Below are 23,912 nucleotides of genomic sequence, written 5' to 3' on the forward strand. Positions count from 1 at the left end.
GATTTAATTGAATGAAAACTTTATTAACAGATTGCAGAATGGGGGTACAATACAGTGCGGCTCAATACACACAATTGTTAAGGGGATGCAGACCAGAGAAAGACTTTCGTCTTGTTTACATCAGGGTCCCCCATTTTCAATTCATCATAGCAACAAGACGAAAGTCTTTCTCTGGTCTGCATCCCCTTAACAATTGTGTGTATTGAGCCGTACTGTATTGTACGTCCCATTCTGCAATCTGTTAATAAAGTTGTCAATCAATCAATCAAAACCCATTCTGCAATCTGTTAATAAAATTGTCAATCAATCAATGCAACAATGTGGTGCATTTTATATGTATGCAGGCGATCATCCCGGGCCTGACCGTGGCCATTTTCAATCAGGCGAACGAGAGAGACGACACACCAAAGCTGTCAAAAAACGGCGTTATTTTTTTTTCGTAGCCGCATTTCTGGCAAGACGCTCTCTGATTGGCCGACGCCTGTTTCTACACTGGTTAAGCTTAGGCACTAGTACTGCTACTCCACTCTTTCGAAGTTGGTTAAGGTTAGAGTTTGTCTTAAGAGCATGGCGATAGAAGAACGCCAGGTAGTTTGCAGGCTGTTCGACGCGGAAGACACAGCTCGTCGTCACGCGATTGGGCAAACGCGTCTGTCAGTGGCCAATCAGAGAGTGTCAGTCAGTGGCCCAATCAGAGAGCGTCTGCCAGAAATGCGGCTACGAAAAGAAAAAAAAACGCGTCAAAAAAAACGTGGGTCCTTCTTCACACGGGGTCCTTCGCGTCGTCACGTGGTGGTGGAGCCCTGAGCAGGAAGGACGGTGACATCTCTCTCACGATTATTAATCATAATCACAGCACATTGATCGACGAAACAGCCGTGTGTGTGTTTGTGGCTTTGTTGTTATGATGGGCGGTAGGTCGAGCACCATGGCCGCCGGGCTCTGCGGGGTCCTGGTCGTCGGTTACTGCATCTATTTCGACAGGAAGCGGCGGAGTGACCCCAACTACAGGAACACCCTGCGAGACCGTGAGTGCTGCGGTGGTGGTGTGACCTCCACCTGCTGCTACTGTGATGAAGGAATGAAAACTTTATTTAACAGATTGCAGAATGGGTACAATACAGTACGATGGATTGAAAACGGGGGACCCTGATGTAAACAAGACGAAAGTCTTTCTCTGGTCTGCATCCCCTTAACAATTGTATGTATTGAGCTGTACTGTAGTACTGTACCCATTCTGCTAGCCCCTTTCGTGACTTTCGGTTTGCAAGCCTGTGGCTTTTGTGACCGGAGTCACTTGCCCACCCGCCCCGATCACCCAGTAGCGAAACGACCAAGCGTCGTCAAGGGGCTCGCGGTGTGTCAAGAATACATCAGATCTGAATTTCAAAGATACCCAGCGTACAATATGGGTCTAACACAGCTTCACGATGGGGTCTGGAAGCTCGGAGTTGCTAATAAACAGTTTAAAACATTGTTACTCGACGAGTGGTATTTACAGACCGAACGTCCATCTCCGCCGTTGGTGTCACAGCGCATGCGCACCATGCCGCGTTCACGTTACTGGGAAGAAGCGGAAGAACCAGTTTCCGACTGGGAAAAACCATTCACGTCAGCCTCCTAGTGGTAATTCCTACTAGGACATATGGGATTCTTTTATAGACCCCATATCTCCCACTTCGCGTCACGAATTGCGGAAGTATGGATGTGGGCGTTTCATCCATAGATATATATAGAGTCAAAGCGTGAAGGCTTCCTAGTTGTAGCAACGAGATGTCCTCTGGTTCTTCCGCTTCTTCCCAGTAACGTGAACGCGGCATGGTGCGCATGCGCTGTGACACCAACGGCGGAGATCTGTAAATACCACTCGTCGAGTAACAATGTTTTAAACTGTTTATTAGCAACTCCGAGCTTCCAGACCCCATCGTGAAGCTGTGTTAGACCCATATTGTACGCTGGGTATCTTTGAAATTCAGATCTGATGTATTCTTGACACACCGCGAGCCCCTTGACGACGCTTGGTCGTTTCGCTACTGGGTGATCGGGGCGGGTGGGCAAGTGACTCCGGTCACAAAAGCCACAGGCTTGCAAACCGAAAGTCACGAAAGGGGCTACCATTCTGCAATCTGTTAATAAAGTTTTCAATCAATCAATCAAGTACGGCTCTCAATACACACAATTGTTAAGGGGATGCAGAGCAGAGAAAGACGTTCGTCTTGTTTACATCAGGGTCCCCCATAGTGACATTTATGACACAACATACATGACATTTATGACATAGGGACATACAGGTATATAGTGCTGTTACATTTGTGACATATACGATATGCAAATATACAGTACTGTTACCCCTAGATCCTAACATATATATTATCACCCCTCCTAATGTACAGTCTCCTCCCCATCATATGATCTGTTAGGATCTATGGGTAACAGTACTGAATATTTGCATATCATATATGTCACAAATGTAACAGTACTATATACCTGTATGTCATGTATGTCCCTATGCCATAAATGTCATGTATATGTTGTGTATGTCATAAATATCACTATGAATTGAAAATGGGGGACCCTGATGTAAACAAGACGAAAGTCTTTCTCTGGTCTGCATCCCCTTAACACTTTCAGTGCCTCCAGGGGGCGCACGACTTAGTGCTTGAATGCCACCATCGGCGGCAATGTTAACGTTAATATCGCCTAATCTATGTTCTAAATTATGGCTATGTGTCTAATCTGCCCATCGCTTATCAAAGAATCATTTTCCAGTCAGTGTTGTCAAGGCAGATTGGTTTTTTATCGCTTCATTTCCGTTTGAGAGCATTTTGAAAAGCGCCCGTTTTGAGGTGAAAAACAGACCATTCTGTGATAATCGCCTTTTACTGGAATATTCCAGAACGTTGATATTTGTCGGCCTATTTATGAATCGTTTTCAAATAAACGCTAGATGATCAATAGTATACGCGCACGTTCGAGGCGCACGCTGATAATAGCTGCTTTCATTTCCTCATGGATTTTACAGTGAAACAGCTGGAGCACATATCACAAAAAAGCTTATATCTTCATGAAAACGAGTCTGATTATCCTAACACTGATAACATAGATTCCTTACCTGACATCAGATGGTATCCAACTGGTATATTTCAATTCCTGATCACCATTAGAAAAAATCAATAAGTGTATAGATCTAACGTGTATACAATAGAACTCATGATCCGCGGGGCTCAGAGCCCCCTGAATTAACTCTGGTACTCCGGCTGCATGGGTGAGAAGTGAAATGTGGACTGGAATATTTTTTTTCCCCCATCCATTTTCATTGAGTCCATTCCAAAAGGGTAATTGACCATCTGGGAGACGATAGGGGGCGCTTTTTTCCACATCTGATCGCCGGCGGCCCTTGGGTAGGCTAGGGTAGGCTCGCGTGATGCAATATGATTTCAGATCGCTAAAAAAAAACAATAATAATAATTCCGAGAAATCTCGTGAGTGGCTTTCAACGTAACTATCGTAAACACTAGATTAGCCGTGAGTGGCTCTCAAAGTGTTAACAATTGTGTGTATTGAGCCGTACTGTATTGTACCCATTCTGCAATCTGTTAAATAACGTTTTTATTCATTCATTCATTCATTCATTCATATGATGGGGAGGAGACTGTACATTAGGAGCAGGGGGTGGGAGAAGAAATATACATACACACTGCTGTTGTTGTTGTTGTTGTTGTTGTTGTTGTTGTGAGGGGAAACGCAGTGCAGGATGCCCGAGAGAAAGGCGACCTCGTTTGCTTTAATTGTTCCTGATTAATAAGGAGGCATGATGGGAGCCTGGAACTGATTTTAGCTTGTTGTAATAATAAGCTACATGTAGCCGCTGCTGTGACATGCACCTGGTGTACAGTAACGGCGGTAACGCTACGCCTCTCGATTAGACGAGATTAGAGGAGATTTAAATGTATTTGTCATCGTCATCATGCGGCACAACTACAGTACAATGAACGAAACTAGGGTTTGGCGTCCGTCCAACCAGAATGCAAATGTGCAGTAGTAGTAATATACACAGTGTACAGGTGATTTAAACTGGGTATAAAATATATAAATCAGTACTACTGAGTAGTAATAGTGCTAATCAGATGTATGTACAGAGTTGTAGTATTAATATGTACAGTCACAGGTGGTAGTAAATAAGTCGTACTATATGTACAGATATAGATAATAGTATTGATAGATATGTAAAAAGGATTATATGCAGGGAGGTGGATAAATATATATATATATATATACGGTAAGAATAAATATACAGTATTATTGTACATGCTATCATACAGAGTCATATAGGTGTATAGAAGGAATATATGCAGGTGTATTCAGATATGGATATATCTATATGTGATCAATATAAATGCATACGGGTATAGGCAGCACTATTGTACATGCCATCAATCATACAGAGTCATATGGGTAGTCGACCATAGTTATCAGTGGCGTCGTGAGGGTAGGGGCGTCCTGGGTGATGCAAGGTATCTGGCCTGCATCACTTTATATGTAGCTCATGCAATCTTGTCATTAAATGGTGCATTTATATTTATCCACAGCGCTTTACAATTTCTGTTCCTCACATTCACCCGTTCACTCACCGACGGGCGGCGGAGGCGAGCGACCACGCAAGGTGCCGACCTGCTCACTGGGAGCACTTAGGGGTTAAAAGTGTCTCGCTCAAGGACACATCGACACGCTGCCCCTCGGGAGGAGCGGGAATCGAACCGGGAACCTTCCGACTACCAGACGACCGCTCGACCTCCTGAGCCACCGTCGCCCCCCCCCCCCCCCCCCCCTCATTAAAGTCATTGTTGTTAACGGGTAATGTTGTGTGTTCTTGCCCCCCAGGGAGGAGAAAGCAGAAGGCAGCTAAAGATAAGGCGGGGATGTCGAAGGTAAGCAGTGATGATGACCTCCTCCAAGGTCGTCTTACCCATAAAACCCACCGGGCGCGGGACGTGAGGCGAGCGGGCGATCAGAGTTTCACGTTCGCTCCCATGTTAACAGGCGTCACTGTTCGCACCGGCTGCGCGCGGGGGACTCGCGGGCGGGCGGGAAGCGAATTTAATCACTTTTGGTTGAGTTCAGAGGCGTGCGTCTGACAGCTTTTCACAGAAATACACTCGATATCTGCATTATTACCACACACACATATAGATGTTGTTCAACCGGCTAATGTGTCTGTATCTTTCCCAATACAAATAAACCATATTACTATACTTTTTCAGGAGTACAGTCACACTGATTTCATCATTCTAAAATGAATTCTAACATTCTAATTAATTATATAATAACTGGGGTTATACATGCAAAATGGACAATAGAACACTGGAACTGGAAATCTTTAAACAATCTTCAAACGGGGACTGACTTCCCATATAGACTAGGCAGCTGTTCCAATGTAAATGTGCCTCTTCCTCCTCCGTGCACTTTCACCCGCTCTGAAGTCGGGACTCGGTGTGCCCGGCTACGCGCGCTGTTCTCGCACGGAACCCGCGAGTGCATGCGACCGCGGCTGGTGTGTCTCTGCGCTGTTAACACTTTGAGTGCCAATGATGAAGTCTCGTTATTTAATCGCTATTGCTTTTATTAGCGATATCCATTAATTTTTCATCAATCTTAAGCCTCACGTTACCATTGGGACTGTCTATGAGCTCGAACAGGGAAAATACCGCCCCCTATCGTCTCCCGGATGGTAATGCACCCATTGGATTGGACTCAATGAAAATGTATGAGGGAAAAAAACTCCGGATTCCACATTTTACTTCTCAGGCATGTAACCCGAGCCGATCGGATTCATTGGGGACCCTCAGAACAGCGTGGAATATGTGTTTCAAGTACCTAACGTTGGATCAATAAACGCGATTGATATTTGGAATGGCGATCAGGAATTGGAATAATCTTTTTGCTGAACATCTGATGTGAGGTAAGGAATCTATGTTACCAGTCTTGGGGTAATCAGATGTATTTTTCACATATCTCAACGTGTCTGTGTGTGTGAAAACGATTCAATTGTTGTGAAAACGATTCATAAATAGGCCGAAAAGTGACAACGTGTTGTGTGTATTCCACTAAAGAGCTATTATCACAGAATCTTTTTTTTTTGACATTTTCAAAAACTTCAGTTTTTCAAAACGGTATAAAACGGAAATGTACTGATGGAAAAGAAAAACCGTTTCTGACTAACACTCGCACTAAACCTTTTTTTCACAGTTTTTTCCTCACAATGAACTAACTACACATCGCAAAGACATACAGCCAATAATATTGTCTTACAAATGTACTCTTAAAACAGCTATGAATGAATGAAAAAGTTTATTTTTGAACATGTATTCTCCATATTCCTCCAAACAAATCACGGTATCTAGCTCCGTCAAACAGAACAACCATAACAAAAAAGAAATTTTATAAAAAAAAAATTAAAAATCTTTTTAAAACATTTATTTACAAAAAGTCAAGAGCAATGTATTTAGTTAGCAGACATGTCCAAAAAAGGAGTAGAGGGAAGCTAAGCTTATTGATCCCTACCCCCTTACATTTACATTTGTTCTGCCATTAATTTGACTAGATATAACATAATTTAGTATAATACAATATAGAATATACTTTTACTTATAGTACGAAAAGAAAAAAAAATTTATTCGCTTGACGGCGGTAAGTAAGTACTCTTAAAACGGCTAATAACAACATTAACGTTTATACAACGTTTATATGAGTGGCCCTGTTGAAATGACACCGGGGATGTCCTAACTGCTGGGATTGATTTGATCTGATATCTATTGATCACCGTTTATAATATATTGATCAGAGCATCCCAACCCCATTAAACAACGTGCCAACTTTTGGGGAAATTGGCTCATTTGCTGAGATTTGAGAGAGAGAGAGAGAGAGAGAGAGAGAGAGAGACCCGGAATGCGCCAGCTAGCTTACACAATGACCTGGAAGTGGATACTGGATAATGGATCCTTAGCCTACCGTCAAAAATAACGAAATACACTTTCCCAATAACTCAAAACTGTCTTATTTATTTACCTGTTGTGACTTGTGTATTTAAAGCTAATAACTGGATAAACGCACTGTGGCGCTCTCTCCTCCCTCTCTCAACATGAGCTGAAACTACTAACTCGGGTGCGGGAAGTGCACCGCTGCGAAGGAAGGGCGCACTGTGTGCATTTACACGACGCAACAAAATGAGAACAACGTGGCACGCATGGGCATCTCCATTATCTTGTTTTCATGATTGTGGGAAGGACACCATCGTAATTTAAATTGAAACTTGATTGATCGCCTCTAGTGCTGAACCCAGTTTGAGTGAACATGTTGAGTAAAAGTAAAAGTGTGTTGTTGTGGTTGTTTGTCCTGCTTCCTGCTCTGAACTAAAGTGTGTTGTTGTGGTTGTTCCTCCAGCTCCCCGACCTGAAGGATGCCGAGGCGGTGCAGAAGTTCTTCCTGGAAGAGATCCAGCTGGGAGAGGAACTGTTGGCTCAGGGTAAAAAACACACACATCCACCGGCGTCCTGATAAAGTTTATCTTTTTTTTTTTTTTTTTTTTTTAGCGTTTTTACAGCTTTACTGGTCAGACATGACCGACAGAGGAGAGGGAGAACGGCGGGAGGAGATGTGGGGGAGGACATGACCGACAGAGGAGAGGGAGAACGGGAGAGGATGTGGGGGAGGACATGACCGACAGAGGAGAGGGAGAACGAGAGAGGATGTGGGGGAGGACATGACCGACGGAGGAGAGGGAGAACGAGAGAGGATGTGGGGGAGGACATGACCGACGGAGGAGAGGGAGAACGAGAGAGGATGTGGGGGAGGACATGACCGACGGAGGAGAGGGAGAACGGGAGAAGATGTGGGGGAGGACATGACCGACAGAGGAGAGGGAGAACGGGAGAAGATGTGGGGGAGGACAGGACCGACAGAGGAGAGGGAGAACGGGAGGAGAGGTGGGGGAGGACATGACCGACAGAGGAGAGGGAGAACGGGAGAAGATGTGGGGGAGGACATGACCGACAGAGGAGAGGGAGAACGGGAGAGGATGTGGGGGAGGACATGACCGACAGAGGAGAGGGAGAACGGGAGAAGATGTGGGGGAGGACATGACCGACAGAGGAGAGGGAGAACGGGAGAAGATGTGGGGGAGGACATGACCGACAGAGGAGAGGGAGAACGGGAGACGATGTGGGGGAGGACATGACCGACAGAGGAGAGGGAGAACGGGAGAGAAGATGTGGGGGAGGACATGACCGACAGAGGAGAGGGAGAACGGGAGAAGATGTGGGGGGGAGGACATGACCGACAGAGGAGAGGGAGAACGGGAGGAGATGTGGGGGAGGACATGACCGACAGAGGAGAGGGAGAACGGGAGAGAAGATGTGGGGGAGGACATGACCGACAGAGGAGAGGGAGAACGGGAGACGATGTGGGGAGGACATGACCGACAGAGGAGAGGGAGAATGGCGGGAGGAGAAGTGGGGGAGGACATGACTGACAGACGAGAGGGAGAACGGGAGAGAAGATGTGGGGGAGGACATGACCGACAGAGGAGAGGGAGAACAGGAGAAGATGTGGGGGAGGACATGACCGACAGAGGAGAGGGAGAACGGGAGTAGATGTGGGGGAGGACATGACCGACAGAGGAGAGGGAGAACAGTGGGAGGAGAAGTGGGGGAGGACATGACCGACGGAGGAGAGGGAGAACGGCGGGAGGAGAAGTGGGGGAGGACATGACCGACAGAGGAGAGGGAGAACGGGAGAAGATGTGGGGGAGGACATGACCGACAGAGGAGAGGGAGAACAGTGGGAGGAGAAGTGGGGGAGGACATGACCGACGGAGGAGAGGGAGAACGGCGGGAGGAGAAGTGGGGGAGGACATGACCGACAGAGGAGAGGGAGAACGGGAGAGGATGTGGGGGAGGACATGGCCGACAGAGGAGAGGGAGAATGGGAGAGGATGTGGGGGAGGACATGACCGACAGAGGAGAGGGAGAACGGGAGGAGAGGATGTGGGGGAGGACATGACCGACAGAGGAGAGGGAGAACGGGAGGAGAGGATGTGGGGGAGGACATGACCGACAGAGGAGAGGGAGAACGGGAGGAGAGGATGTGGGGGAGGACATGACCGACAGAGGAGAGGGAGAACGGCGGGAGGAGATGTGGGGGAGGACATGCGCCAAGGTCCGTCCGGGAGCGGGAGGCGAGCCCGGGTCGGCCACGTATGTCTGCGAGGCAGTATGCAGTGCGCCCCACTCCACTGCCCCCCCCCCATCTCTTTTTAACGGGGAGTCATCCGTATCTTTTTTTTTTTTATCCACTTTTTCTCCCATTTTCTATATTTTCTCCCATCCCAATTTCGTATCATCCAATTCAACCCTCCCCTGTCACGAACGCTGTTTCTTGCCTCCCACAAGCCGGCTGCAATGTGGACTAAGTCATACATAGCACAAGTCCCCTCCGGTACTTGAGGTAACAGCAGTCGCATCTTTTCACCTGCGCAGCTCGATCTCTCAGTGGCGAGGAGTAACGTGTGGGAGGCTCATGCTGCCCCCGACACTTCCTGATTCTACTGCGCAGGCGCACCAACCGACCTGTAGGAGTCGCTGTCCACAACGCCCGATCCCCACCCATCAGTTTCCCACCCCCTAATACGGCCAATGTGTATTAGTACGGACGACCAGCTAAACTGAAAGCAATGTGGAGCGCTGGGCTCGAACAGGCGAGCCCAGCGTCTCCAGCATTCGTGGCGAGCGCCTTGCCCACTACGCCACGTAGCCGCCCGGAGTCATCCGTATCTTAAGAATCACATCTTAAGTCATACTTACTGTCACCTGGTAAATGACTGACGACTCGGAATAGTTAATTCGGTCAAAAAGGACAATATGGTCTGTTCGAATCACAGCTCCGGGGCTGTCACCAGCTTGGCTGGCCATTCACACTAATACAATTGGCAGTATTAGAGGGTGGGAGAAGCTGGCGGGGTGGGTCCGGGTCGTTGTAAACAGCGACTCCTACAGTTCGGTCGGGGCGCCTGCTAAGCGCGGATGGGACCTGAGTGGGATAGTGTGATCCTCCCACACGCTACGCCCTCTCAGTGAGAGTCCGCGCTGCCAGGTGAAAAGAAGCGGTTGATTGGCAAGATGTGTGTCGGAGGAAGCACGTGGTAGCCTCCACTCTCCCAGACCGACTGTGGGGGGTAAGTGCGCAGCGACCAGGAAGGGGGATTGGGAATTGGCATAACGACTAACATTGGGATGGGAGAAAATCGGAGGAAAATGGAGGGGGAAAAAGATCAATAAAAAAAAAAAAAGAGACAATATGGTGTTAAAAACTCACTTGGACCAGCTTGTACGCAATGTGCCATCCAGTGGTTCCCGAGTTACCTTGGCGACCACTCGCTGTGCAACTCCGAGCCTTTTGGCAGAGATCGTGATTCGTCACTGACAATTGTGTTCGTAGGGATGATTGACTAACTGCTACGCTACCCAGCTGCCCCAATAGAGAAGGTTCTTTATTGAGACAGTAGGAAGGCTGAGAGGGAGACAGTAGGAGACAAGGTTCTTTATTGAGACAGTAGGAAGGCTGAGAGGGAGACAGTCGGAGACGAGGTTCTTTATTGAGACAGTAGGAAGGCTGAGAGGGAGACAGAGTAGAGGAGACACAGGAGATAAGGTTCTTTATTGAGACAGTAGGGAGGCTGAGAGGGAGACAGTCGGAGACAAGTTCTTTATTGAGACAGTAGGAAGGCTGAGAGGGAGACAGTAGGAGACAAGGTTCTTTATTGAGACGGTAGGAAGGCTGAGAGGGAGACAGTCGGAGACAAGTTCTTTATTGAGACGGTAGGAAGGCTGAGAGGGAGACAGTCGGAGACGAGTTCTTTATTGAGACAGTAGGAAGGCTGAGAGGGAGACAGTCGGAGACAAGGTTCTTTATTGAGACAGTAGGAAGGCTGAGAGGGAGACAGTAGGAGACAAGGTTCTTTATTGAGACGGTAGGAAGGCTGAGAGGGAGACAGTCGGAGACGAGGTTCTTTATTGAGACGGTAGGAAGGCTGAGAGGGAGACAGAGTAGAGGAGACACAGGAGAGAAGGTTCTTTATTGAGACAGTAGGAAGGCTGAGAGGGAGACAGAGTAGGGGAGACACAGGAGAGAAGGTTCTTTATTGAGACAGTAGGAAGGCTGAGAGGGAGACAGAGTAGAGGAGACACAGGAGAGAAGGTTCTTTATTGAGACAGTAGGAAGGCTGAGAGTGAGACAGAGTAGAGGAGACACAGGAGAGAAGGTTCTTTATTGATACAGTAGGAAGGCTGAGAGGGAGACAGAGTAGAGGAGACACAGGAGAGAAGGTTCTTTATTGAGACAGTAGGAAGGCTGAGAGGGAGACAGAGTAGGGGAGACACAGGAGAGAAGGTTCTTTATTGATACAGTAGGAAGGCTGAGAGGGAGACAGAGTAGAGGAGACACAGGAGAGAAGGGTTGTTATTGAGACAGTAGGAAGGCTGAGAGGGAGACAGTAGGAGACAGGAGGGGGAAAAGATAAAAAAAAAAGCACCCTTCTTGTTTCCTGTGTCACGTGTTAAAACGCACCCCTCTTGTTTCCTGTGTCACGTGTAAAAACGCACCCCTCTTGTTTACCTGTGTGCGCGTCCCCCCCCTCCCCCCAGGAGACTATGAGAACGGCGTGGACCGCCTGACCAACGCCATCGCGGTGTGCGGTCAGCCCCAGCAGCTGCTCCAGGTGCTGCAGCAGACGCTGCCGCCGCCCGTCTTCCAGATGCTGCTGACCAAGCTGCCCTCCATCAGCCAGGTAGCTGACCTCTGACCTCCCACTTAGAACCCCTTCGCTGGGACAATTACAGAAGGTTAGCCCTTTCACTGTGACAATTACAGAAGGTTAGCCCCTTTACTATCACACGACCGACGGCGATGCTCCATCGTTAGCGTCATTAGCTCCGCGGATGCGGATGCGGAGCTAATGACGCTAATGATGGAGCATCGCCGTCGGTCGTGTGATAGTAAAGGGCTAATGACGCTAATGATGGAGCATCGCCGTCGGTCGTGTGATAGTAAAGGGTTTTAACCTTCTAGTTCTGTCGTGTGGCAGTGAAAGGGTTAAAGGTCCGGTGTCTTATAAATTGCCTTTTCCAGTGTTTTAAGCATTGTTTTCTAGCAATGTGCGTCTGTGTGTCTCTACATTTTCATTTTGGGCTCATCAGTCCAGTCTCGAGTTCACGAGATCCTCCCCCGACTGAACTAAGCCTGCTGATTCTGATTTGACTGTTTTGCTGATGTGAATAAGGCCCACTGATCTGCATATTATCTCAGCCCCTGGTTGTAGTCACCGCCCCCACAATCAACAAGTCACGTCAATATATATTCTCATTTGAAACAAGTTACCAATGCATTGTCCCGTGGGATTATGCCCCGCCCCACCCCGCGGCAAAATTAATTAGTCTCCCTGTCTATCTCTCCATGTCTCTCTCTGTCTGCCAGTGCAGACTGTGGGTGACTGTCACTCAAAGCGCTTTGTGAGGAAGGGGCGGAGCCCAGCCCAAAACAGCTTGAAATCTTGAAGTGAAAAAATGCTGCTTTAGAGTACATTGATTAGAAATACAAAACGATGTTTTAAAAAAAAAAATAAAAAAATACAGATATGTTCCATAGACTCACAGGAATTGTGTAACATTGCCCAAATAGTGAAAGGAATAGCAAGACACGGGACCTTTTAATAACTACTGCTGTCCTCAATCAGCCAGGTAGCTAACCTCCTACTTAACCTACCTACCGGTAACTACTGCTGTCCTCAATCAGCCAGGTAGCTAACCCTCCTACTTAACCTACCTAACTACTGCTGTCCTCAATCAGCCAGGTAGCTAACCTCCTACTTAACCTACCTAACTACTGCTGTCCTCAATCAGCCAGGTAGCTAACCTCCTACTTAACCTACCTAACTACTGCTGTCCTCAATCAGCCAGGTAGCTAACCTCCTACTTAACCTACCTAACTACTGCTGTCCTCAATCAGCCAGGTAGCTAACCTCCTACTTAACCTACCTAACTACTGCTGTCCTCAATCAGCCAGGTAGCTAACCTCCTACTTAACCTACCTAACTACTGCTGTCCTCAATCAGCCAGGTAGCTAACCTCCTACTTAACCTACCTAACTACTGCTGTCCTCAATCAGCCAGGTAGCTAACCTCCTACTTAACCTACCTAACTACCGCTGTCCTCAATCAGCCAGGTAGCTAACCTCCTACTTAACCTACCTAACTACCGCTGTCCTCAATCAGCCAGGTAGCTAACCTCCTACTTAACCTACCTAACTACTGCTGTCCTCAATCAGCCAGGTAGCTAACCTCCTACTTAACCTACCTAACTACTGCTGTCCTCAATCAGCCAGGTAGCTAACCTCCTACTTAACCTACCTAACTACTGCTGTCCTCAATCAGCCAGGTAGCTAACCTCCTACTTAACCTACCTAACTACTGCTGTCCTCAATCAGCCAGGTAGCTAACCTCCTACTTAACCTACCTAACTACCGCTGTCCTCAATCAGCCAGGTAGCTAACCTCCTACTTAACCTACCTAACTACCGCTGTCCTCAATCAGCCAGGTAGCTAACCTCCTACTTAACCTACCTAACTACTGCTGTCCTCAATCAGCCAGGTAGCTAACCTCCTACTTAACCTACCTAACTACTGCTGTCCTCAATCAGCCAGGTAGCTAACCTCCTACTTAACCTACCTAACTACTGCTGTCCTCAATCAGCCAGGTAGCTAACCTCCTACTTAACCTACCTAACTACTGCTGTCCTCAATCAGCCAGGTAGCTAACCTCCTACTTAACCTACCTAACTACCGCTGACTAGGGTCGGGCATCGTTTGGATTTGAACGAGTCCGATTCCGATTCTCCATTTTAGATTCCTGTTCTAAACTATTCTCGATTCCGATTCTTTGAGGTGCAGGTCAAAACAGGTCACCGCTTATTTCGCAGGAGAAAACATTTATTTGAAAAATCCTTAAATTTGTTTCATACTATTCACATTGTCAGTTGACTTGATACAGTTTCATTTGGTTGCTGTACTGGAACTAGGGTATTAATAAAAAAGTCATTTATTAAAATAAAAAAAAAATTTAAGAAAAAAAAAAAACATTTTTGAATCGAAATGCAAACATCTTCTTAACGGTTCCGGAACCGGAGGTTAGGAACCGATTCTCGGTGCCCAACCCTACTGCTGACCCCTCTGTCCTCAATCGGCTAACCTCCTAGCTAGATGTACCCCTCCAGGTGACATGGTCACAATCGGTAAGTCTCTTTGGATAAAGGCGTCGGCTAAATGACTCAATTGTAAATTTGCTATGCGTTTTATTATGCTCTTTAAGTTGTCTTAAAAGGTCTCAAACTTTAACTTGTTGCTAAGTGGATTGTTCTGTCTCCTTTCTTCCCCCCCCCCCCCCCCCCCACAGCGTATGGTGAGTGCACAGAGCTTGAGTGAGGATGATATAGAATAAGGAGAGGAAGATAATCAACCCCCCCCCCCCCCGCCCCTCATGTGGACATTCTGCCATTCTGGTCTGACGCCGGTTCATCCTCCACCACCAGGCCTGATACTTCCTAGGGGATCTTTTATTTTTTATTATTATTATTCCTGCTTCATCTATCAAATTAGTCTTTTTCTTTTTTTTTTACTCATGTTACCCCCTTTAAGGGTATTGGAATATATTGTATGTAAAACCAACCAACGACAACGAAAAGAGGCCGTTCAGTCCCACGTTACGCTGATGACCCTGTGTCGTTCAGTCCCACGTTACGCTGATGATCCTGTGTCGTTCAGTCCCACGTTACGCTGATGACCCTGTGTCGTTCAGTCCCACGTTACGCTGATGACCCTGTGTCGTTCAGTCCCACGTTACGCTGATGACCCTGTGTCGTTCAGTCCCACGTTACGCTGATGACCCTGTGTCGTTCAGTCCCACCTTACGCTGATGACCCTGTGTCGTTCAGTCCCACGTTACGCTGATGACCCTGTGTCGTTCAGTCCCACGTTACGCTGATGACCCTGTGTCGTTCAGTCCCACGTTACGCTGATGACCCTGTGTCGTTCAGTCCCACGTTACGCTGATGATCCTGTGTCGTTCAGTCCCACGTTACGCTGATGACCCTGTGTCGTTCAGTCCCACGTTACGCTGATGATCCTGTGTCGTTCAGTCCCACGTTACGCTGATGACCCTGTGTCGTTCAGTCCCACCTTACGCTGATGATCCTGTGTCGTTATTGTGTTTTAAATAAGCAGCGAAGCTACGCCAACTGCAAAACAAATTGGACCGCTATCTCATTTGAAAGGCTTACTCAGTCTTCCCCTTTTTTGTAGCGAAACCAGGGGACATACGCAGCGTCGCGTTAACTGTATTGTCGGAGGAGGACTGTATTCACATTAATATCATGCTAGTAGTACTGGTTAAAAGGGGAATGCCACCCAAGAATCCCAGTAGGTTATTCCTGTCGCCCCGGGATAGTTCAGTAAATATTTGTGAACATTTCAACACAAGCTATAGAAATCGGGAGAGAATCCTCAAACTCGTGACGTTACTCGCATGTGACTAGGGCTTACATTCTAGTATTTCGAACCGGTCTCGTTTGCATGCGTAAGGCTCCACAAAGCCATCCAGGTGCGTGTTCAAATATTCACGAAACTGCCCCGCAAGCGGTGTGCGCACCCCCCTTCTTGTAATGGGTTTATATAATCTGCATTGACGTCTTTCGTACCCTCTAATTGCGTTGTATCGCGGTGTCAATAGCGGGAGGTAGGGCTGTGCGATATGGACACAATCTTCTATCACGATATGGGTAGTATCCTATCGCGATATGTGTACTACATCGCGATATGTGGTATCCTATCGCGATATGTGCACTACATCGCGATGTGTGGTATCCTATCGCGATATGTGTAATGTATCACAATGTGGGTAGTATCCTATCGCGATGTGTAATATATCACGATATGTGTGGTATCCTATCGTGACATGGGCGACATCCTATCGCGATATGCATCATGATATAGTAACCTTTCTGTAAATTCAATGAAAAGATTGTGTTTACAAAATAACCACACGAGTCATGACTGCTTTTTGATAAGTTTTGTGAACTAATACAAAGGGAAGACACTTTCGGTCTTTCCATCGTCCCACGGGGAGATGTATGGACGTATCGCACGGGGCCGCGCGCCGGTGGGGCGAGGAGAACGGAGGAAACGCACGACTCAAAACACTTAAGTATTTATCGTCATCGGTCTCTACTTGGAAACCTTTTTTTTTTTTTTTTATGTGATGGAATGTTCCGTTCGTTTTGAAGAGGTTGCCCCTCTTTAAAAAAAAATGAATAAAACGAGACAAATGAAATCTTCAAGTGTGTGTTTTTATTGGTTTATTTCCAAAAGGTGTTTACATTCGAGTTGAGAAAAAAAAATTAGCAATTTCAAACTGATCCGTCACAAACGGACAGAAGGTGGACGTTAAAGAGAGAGGGCATCACCACCACCACTGTCCGTTTAGACTCGTCCCAAGTCCAGCCCTGGACACTGCAGTACCGTCAACACTCCGTAGGGGCCCTGGACACTGCAGTACCGTCAACACTCCGTAGGGGCCCTGGACACTGCAGTACCGTCAACACTCTGTAGGGGCCCTGGACACTGCAGTACCGTCAACACTCCGTAGGGGCCCTGGACACTGCAGTACCGTCAACACTCCGTAGGGGCCCTGGACACTGCAGTACCGTCAACACTCCGTAGGGGCCTAGCACAGATTTGTTTGCACACAAAATGATTTTCCCTCCATGTTGGAGGTGACGACACGCCTACGTAGAAAGTTGGGACGCCATTCCCGTATATATTAGGGATGTTCCATATTGGCTTTTTTACCGATATCTGATATACCGATATTGTCCAACTCTTAATTTCCGATACCGATATCAACCGATACCGATATATGCAGGGTCCCCCCCCCCTCCCCCCAAAACTGAATCATTTCAGGTCATTAACATTACATCTCTTGTCGTGGAATTAACACAACATTATGCATACTTTTGACAATAAATAAAATAAGAATTTGTTCTTACTTGCTTGCCTGGGTAAATAAAGGTTAAATAAATGAAAAAGAAATAATTTTTATTAAAATTGAAAACCGAAACCGATAATTTCCGATATTACATTTGAATGCCAATATCGGACATCCCTAGTATATATATATATATATGTTTAATATGTCAAACTGTACAGGCAGCTCTGCGTAGGAGTGACAACAGTTGCTACGTATACATTTAAAAAAAAAGATTCCATCACTGGATCTTGTAAACAAGTCGGTGGAACAGTAATAATATGCTTTTTCAATCATGTTTAGGCCTTTTTCCCCTCAAAAGTGGTTACCAAATGGGCAGCCATGTTGGAAAAAAGACTACACTATTCCGAGACTGAATGCAGACGCATGATTTTTTTTCCGTACCCGTAAAAGCCGTAGTTTATGAAGGCGCTCTCTGATTGGCTAGCCCGCGTACAGCGAAGACCCTCTCTGATTGGTTTAGCTCCGAAGGGCTCTTCCGCCTTGTACATATATATTCTCTGCTTCGAAGTGGTTATGCTTTGGCCCTCTTTCGAAGTGGGTTATGCTTAGAGTTTATCTTTAGAGCAGGGCGATGGACCACCAGCCCTGATTCCAAACTCTAAGCATAACCCACTTCGAAAGAGGGCCAAAACATAACCACTTCGAAGCAGAGATTATATATGTACAAGGCGGACATTTCTATCCCAGAGCCCTTCGGAGATAAACCAATCAGAGAGGGTCTTCGCTGTATGCGGGCTAGCCAATCAGCGATTTTACCACTGGGGCACCAGGGGCACGTGCCCCCCCTGAAATATCAGGTGCCCCTGAGGTGCCACCCCAGAAATGTAAAAAATATATAACCCTAACTAACCTTACTGTCAGGCACTTGTCCTAATATACTAACCTACACTGTAGCACTCAACACTTTGATGAACATTGTTACTCAGCTGATAGAGTTGTGCCCTTCCTGATGACTTGTCGCTTTGGATAAAAGCGTCAGCTAAATGACTAAATGTATGTATTGTGCCCCTGCCCTAAATGACTAAATGTATGTGCCCCTGCCCTAAATGACTAAATGTATGTGCCCCTGCCCATACTGATGCAAATTTAAACCAGTCCTTAGCACTCTGGTTAGAGTAGTTACACAGGGGACTATAATTTGCCGGCGTGGAAGGAATAAAGGATACATAACCTCTCAAGTTCAATGTGGGTTCTTCTGAACCGGTCACAGCTGATGTCGAAATGATTGACAACCATTGTGGGTGTAGCCAAGGAGCGCATTTTGACTGCTTCAAGAAGCAACCCTTGACAACTCCAGCGCTGATTGCAATTTGTAAGTGCAACAACGACGGACTGAGAAGCCGGGTGCACTGCAGATTCAGTCGGAACAACTTCAAGAAGACAAACTTACCTCACTGCTTTCATGTTCAACCCAGATTCGGCTCAAACAAGGGACTAAACACGTTTCGCAATTATGCCACATCAATGTGGAACGCCCTACCCACAGCCGTAAAAAATAATTAATCCCACCTTCAAAACCGCTCTCAAAGAAAGACAAAGAGCACCTGGCCCCCGTAAATGTCTAAACCCCCCCCCCCCCCCCCCGAAATAATGTACAGTTTCCTCCCCCTCATATGTATATATTTTCTGTTAGGATCTCTATTTAACAGTACTGTATATTTGCATATCTTTTATGTCACAAATGTAACAGTACTGTATATCTATGTCATGTAGATGTATGTCATAAATGTCATTATGAATTGAAAATGGGGGACCCTGATATAAACAAGACGAAAGTCTTTCTCTGGTCTGCATCCCCTTAACAATTGTGTGTATTGAGCCGTACTGTATTGTACTCATTCTGCAATCTGTTAATAAAGTTTTCAATCAATCAATCAAAAAAGGTCAGAGCCGGACATCAAAGAGTCAATTATAGGTTGCTATACATGCCTGTATAGCAATATACAGAAGATTTGTATATATGTCTCAAATTAATAATAAATGAATGCATAATGCTGGTTAGTTACAGAGCAGGGGACACAACCAGGCTGGATAAGCTGGTCAGGAAGGCCAGTAGCGTGGTTGGGGTGGAGTTGGACTCTAGCGAGGGTGGCGGAGAGGAGGAGCCTTGCTAAGCTCCAGGCCATCAGGGAAAACCCCTCCCACCCACTATACACAGACTTGGCTGACAGGAGGAGCATGTTCAGTGCTAGGCTCACACTGCCCAAATGCAGCACTGAACTGCACAGGAAGTCCTTCATTCCAACAGCCATTAGACTATACAATGCATCACTGTGCCTCACTGCATCACTGAGCACAGAGTGACAGTTACCATCTTCCTGGACTCTTAGTTTTGAAACAGCACTGTGCAATATTACCCCTACTGTAGACCTCAGTATATTTTGACTGTATATTGTATATATCTCTCCATTTATCAAACTCAGCCCGTGCTTGAGCATTAGCATCTGCAGCTAATGTATCTGTCCATTAGCATAGTCCTTTAGCTTTTAGCAAGTGCTCCATCTGAAACTTCCAGTTGCCCAGTTATCTGGTCCGCTCAGCCGGTCAATAAACAGCTTGTCATCCATTGTGAAATCCCACATTACTGTTCATCTCACACAAAACTCTGTAGCTTCTTAGCGTCGATCTGGGCCCATCACCTGTTGTATATTTACCAGAGCTTGCACCATACAGCATTTACAAGCAGAGGTGGTATTTAGTGATAGTGCCATCCAGTGGTAAAAGTACTACAAGAGGAAAGTCTGATCTGATGAGTGGTCATTTATGTTAATACTTGGAGAAGTAAATAGTTGTCTGACAGCAGTGGAGGCAATAAAATATTATGTACCTTGCATTCATGCAAATACATGAATCCCTTTCATGTCATGGGGCAACTTGATAATTGAGTGAGAAAACACTTGTTTAAAATACTTTGTTTGATTTGTAACCAGTTGTATAAATGTAAATAAGCACAGCACTGGTGGCAATACAATATTTGAAACGATGCATGTACCTTTCACTCACATGCAAATACTTGAATTAATATGAATGAATAATTTCATGCCATGGGGCAACTTGATAAGAGTGATACAATTAATTTAGTTTATTATTACTTGAATTTAATGAGTGATAAAACACTTTAAAATACTTGTACAGCACTACAATGGCTGCTCTGTTTCTGGTCTCCAGTCCAGTGGCCTTGCTGGCTATTGGGCTCTTAGACAAATGTTATTCTTAGAACAATAGACCCGTTACTGATATTGGGAGTTGTGCCTATAATTTACTATTTGGCTCTGACCTGGTGAATGACCTACAATGGCTAACATGTTTTAGGTTTGTTAATAGTAGACAGCCCTTGGGTGAACAATTATTGTTGTAATTAGGAATCTCTTTTGTAATGTCCATCAATATAATTACGTTTTAATTTGATTTATTCTATTTTATCTCTATTGTCTTGTCATTATTGCAATACGTTTCTGTCCTGTGATGTCTTATGTATTATTATTATTATTATTATTATTGTGTTGTTGTGTCTTTCATGTGAAAAAAAGAGACTTGTACAGCAGTGGTGCCAATAAAATATTTTCTATGAACCCCAATGGCTGAAGAGTTGTCTGATCTGCTATTGGTAAAATAATGTAACCTAATATACTTACCTTTATACCTTACCTGCTACACTTAGGCTACCTGTCTAGATAAACCCAACTTCCTTTATACTTACCGGTCATACGTAGCTACCGGTATATAAAAAATAAAAGCATGTAAAAAGAAACGTTTTTTTTTGTGCCCCCCATACTCATGCTCATCCTGTGCCCCCTTGTTTAAAAATTCCTAGAATCGCCACTGATCAGAGAGCGTCTTCGCAAACTACGGCTTTTACGGGTATGGAAAAAAATCACGCCATGCAGACACTGCTAATGTGACCGTAGCTAATGAGTCTAGTAGGGCTGTACCGAATGCTTCGAATTCTAAATCAACATTAGAATTCTTTATTTTTAAAATGTACCGGTATATATTTTTTTTATGTCTATTCATTCTGTTTAAACCAATGGGGTTTTTCTTCACAGTTGCAGATAAAGATTAGGCTACACTAATATTATACTATAGACTTGTCATAAAAAATTTTATAAAACATTTACCATAAATTATGTAGCCTATCTGCATCCGCTTGGCACTCGGCGCTCCATCAAGACGTCACCATCACTTTCGTACCAACCGGGCCCTTATTGGATTATTTATGTTGTCGAAACTGATGAGTTATATTCATTAAAGAAAGTTGATTCATTTAATTAGATTAATCACTTTATTCAAATTGAGGATTTAGTTTGACGATAAAAAAAATGAAATTGGATTATGTCATAAAATATGACAGACATTCGAAGCTTCGTTCGAATACTTCAATAGAAGCGTTGAATGTTGACATTCGGTACAGCCCTAGAGTCTAGCTAGTTATGGTTAGCTATGGTTCCAGCTCCCTGAAACACGTTCTCCCTGCGGTTGACTGAGCTGATGGTGAGGTTTGCCAGTCCCACACATGTAACCCTTTCACTACCACACTACCAAAGGGTTAACACTTTCCCTTTTTTTATTTTGTTTGTTATTTTAGGTTTGTAAGAGATTTTGTTTATGTATGATATTGTGAGAAAGGGGCAGGACTAGATAAGCATTTGCTTCCTTCTGCTCCTCCCCGAACTCATTAAATTGAGTTGAGTTTATCTCGAACAATCAACCATATAAAAAAACACAATAAAAACCAAAATTTAATCGTACATTCTTCATTAAATGATAAACGAATTTTGTTTGTCATTTAATGAAGAATGTAAGATTTCATTTAAAATTTGTTTTAGTTGATCACTTTTATTGTGTTTTTTTATATGGTTGATTGTTCGAGATAAAATAAACTCAACTCAACAACCACACTACAGAAGGTAAAAGGTAGTGAAAGGTTAACCTCCTGTAGTGTGGTAGTGAAAGGTTAACCTTCTGTAGTGTGGTAGTGAAAGGTTAACCTTCTGTAGTGTGGTAGTGAAAGGGTTAACCGTTTGAACTTTTATGTCCAGTAAAAAAAAGAAAACGATTGGAACCTGGCAGAGACGAACATGTCATCCACCCGGTCAGTCAAACTGACACTTTTCATGGAGGAATGATTAAAAAGAGATGCATTATGGAAATGCAGTGGGTCAGTTTAGCCGCCTCCCTGTGATCCTTGTGTGTCAATTACAGAACGATGACATCATGTGTAGACAAAAGAAGAAACGGCCAACCACAACGTTCATGGTATAGGTAGCAACCAGTGTTGTAGTCGAGTCACTAAATCTCGAGTCCGAATCACCAAAGAAGGGCCAGAGACCCATTACCCTAGTCCGAGTCTGAGTCTGAGTGGTCAAGGTTGAGTCCACTCCACTCCGGCAGTCAAAGAGCTGACATACAAATAAAAAAAAAGTCTACACTTTGAAAAAAAGTCACTTTGAGTGCCACGACGCGTTTTGTCGTTAGTTCATGCCGACTGTTGAATGCCGGCACCAACGCTATATAGCGTTTGTTTGTCGTATTTTTTTTTTATTAGCGATTTTAATTCATATTTCATCAATCGAGCCTCTGCAGACTCCGAGCTCCATTGGGAACATACCACCCCCTATCATCTCTCCGGATGGTACTGCACCCCATTGGATTAGACCAGACCTGGGCAATTACGGCCCACGGGCCACTTCCGGCCCTTTGGGCGTCCGTGTCCGGCCCGCGGTACATTTTTACAATGGGAGATAATGAATATTGAGCAGAATTAAGTTCAAGTTATCATTGGTTCGGCCCTCCAACACAGTTCAGGTTTCTCATGCGGCCCCTTGTATAAGTGAATTGCCCACCCCTGGATTAGACTGAGCCTCCTCATTTTACTTCTCCGGCGAGGCATCTGAAGAGACCGAAGTGATCGCCGAGCCGCAAAACAACGTGGAATACATATTTACAGTACCCAACGCTGAATCAATAAACGCAATCGATATTTGGAATGGCGATCAGGAATTGGAATAATCTTTTGAGAACATCTGATCTGAGGTAAGCAATTTATTTGACCAGTCTTGGGGTAATCGGATCTATTTTCACAGAGATATCAGCGTGTGGCTATGTGTGTGTGCACGCTGATCAGGAAATGAGAATATATTTTTCAGATCGCTTCTCTAGCGTGCATAAGTACACATATACTATCGATAATCTAGCGTTTATTTGAAAACTATTCATAAATAGGCCGAAAATGACGTTTTTTGTGTATTCCAGAATATTCCAGTAAATGCCGTTTATCACGGAATCTATATATTTTCCAAGAAAACGAGGGCTTTCCAAAATGCTATAAAACGGAAAATAACCGATTAAAAAAACAATCCGTTTCGACAATGTTGACTGCAAACAAGTAATTGATAAGCGACGGGCAGATTAGACACATACTGTAGCCATAATTTAAGACAGAGATTATGCGTTCACAACGCTATCATTGAAGTGGGTGGTGGCTGATTCAACCATGTTTTACCATGTTAACCAGTGGCAACCAAAGTGTTAAACATAAATGACACAGCGGTCATCGTTTCTAAAGGGAGTTTATTTACTTTGTGACAACAGCCAAACAAATGCACTAGCCATCAACATCTTATTCCAAATGATTATGGCCCATTATTACAATTTTATATATTTTTTTATAAATAACTATCAATTAACATGTGCAAGTCCTCGTCTGCACCTTCCGAGTCCGAATGCAGTCAGTGCTCAAGTCGAGTCACGAGTACTGAAAATCAGT

At 45.1% G+C, this 23,912-nt stretch overlaps 1 protein-coding gene across 1 annotated transcript; it reads left to right on the forward strand.

Moving 5' to 3' along the window:
* Window positions 1–797: 797 nt before the first annotated feature.
* On the forward strand, window positions 798–16,415 carry tomm20b (translocase of outer mitochondrial membrane 20b). Its single transcript, XM_084318672.1, has 5 exons — window positions 798–1,028; window positions 4,882–4,928; window positions 7,441–7,522; window positions 11,697–11,839; window positions 14,498–16,415. The coding sequence occupies exons 1-5, from the start codon at window positions 905–907 to the stop codon at window positions 14,540–14,542; spliced, it is 441 nt and encodes a 146-aa protein (XP_084174798.1). The 5' UTR covers window positions 798–904; the 3' UTR covers window positions 14,543–16,415.
* The last annotated feature ends 7,497 nt before the right edge of the window (window positions 16,416–23,912 follow it).

This window comes from Notolepis coatsorum (assembly GCF_963971535.1).
Source record: "Notolepis coatsorum genome assembly, chromosome: 7".
NCBI lineage: Eukaryota > Metazoa > Chordata > Actinopteri > Aulopiformes > Paralepididae > Notolepis > Notolepis coatsorum.

Bases quoted from the DNA above. Each gene is read 5' to 3' on its own strand.
- tomm20b (XM_084318672.1), top strand. From the start codon at position 905: ATGATGGGCGGTAGGTCGAGCACCATGGCCGCCGGGCTCTGCGGGGTC. The intron at 1,029-4,881 runs GTGAGTGCTGCG...CTTGCCCCCCAG, and splicing joins CAGGAACACCCTGCGAGACC to GGAGGAGAAAGCAGAAGGCA. The intron at 7,523-11,696 runs GTAAAAAACACA...CCCTCCCCCCAG, and splicing joins AGAGGAACTGTTGGCTCAGG to GAGACTATGAGAACGGCGTG.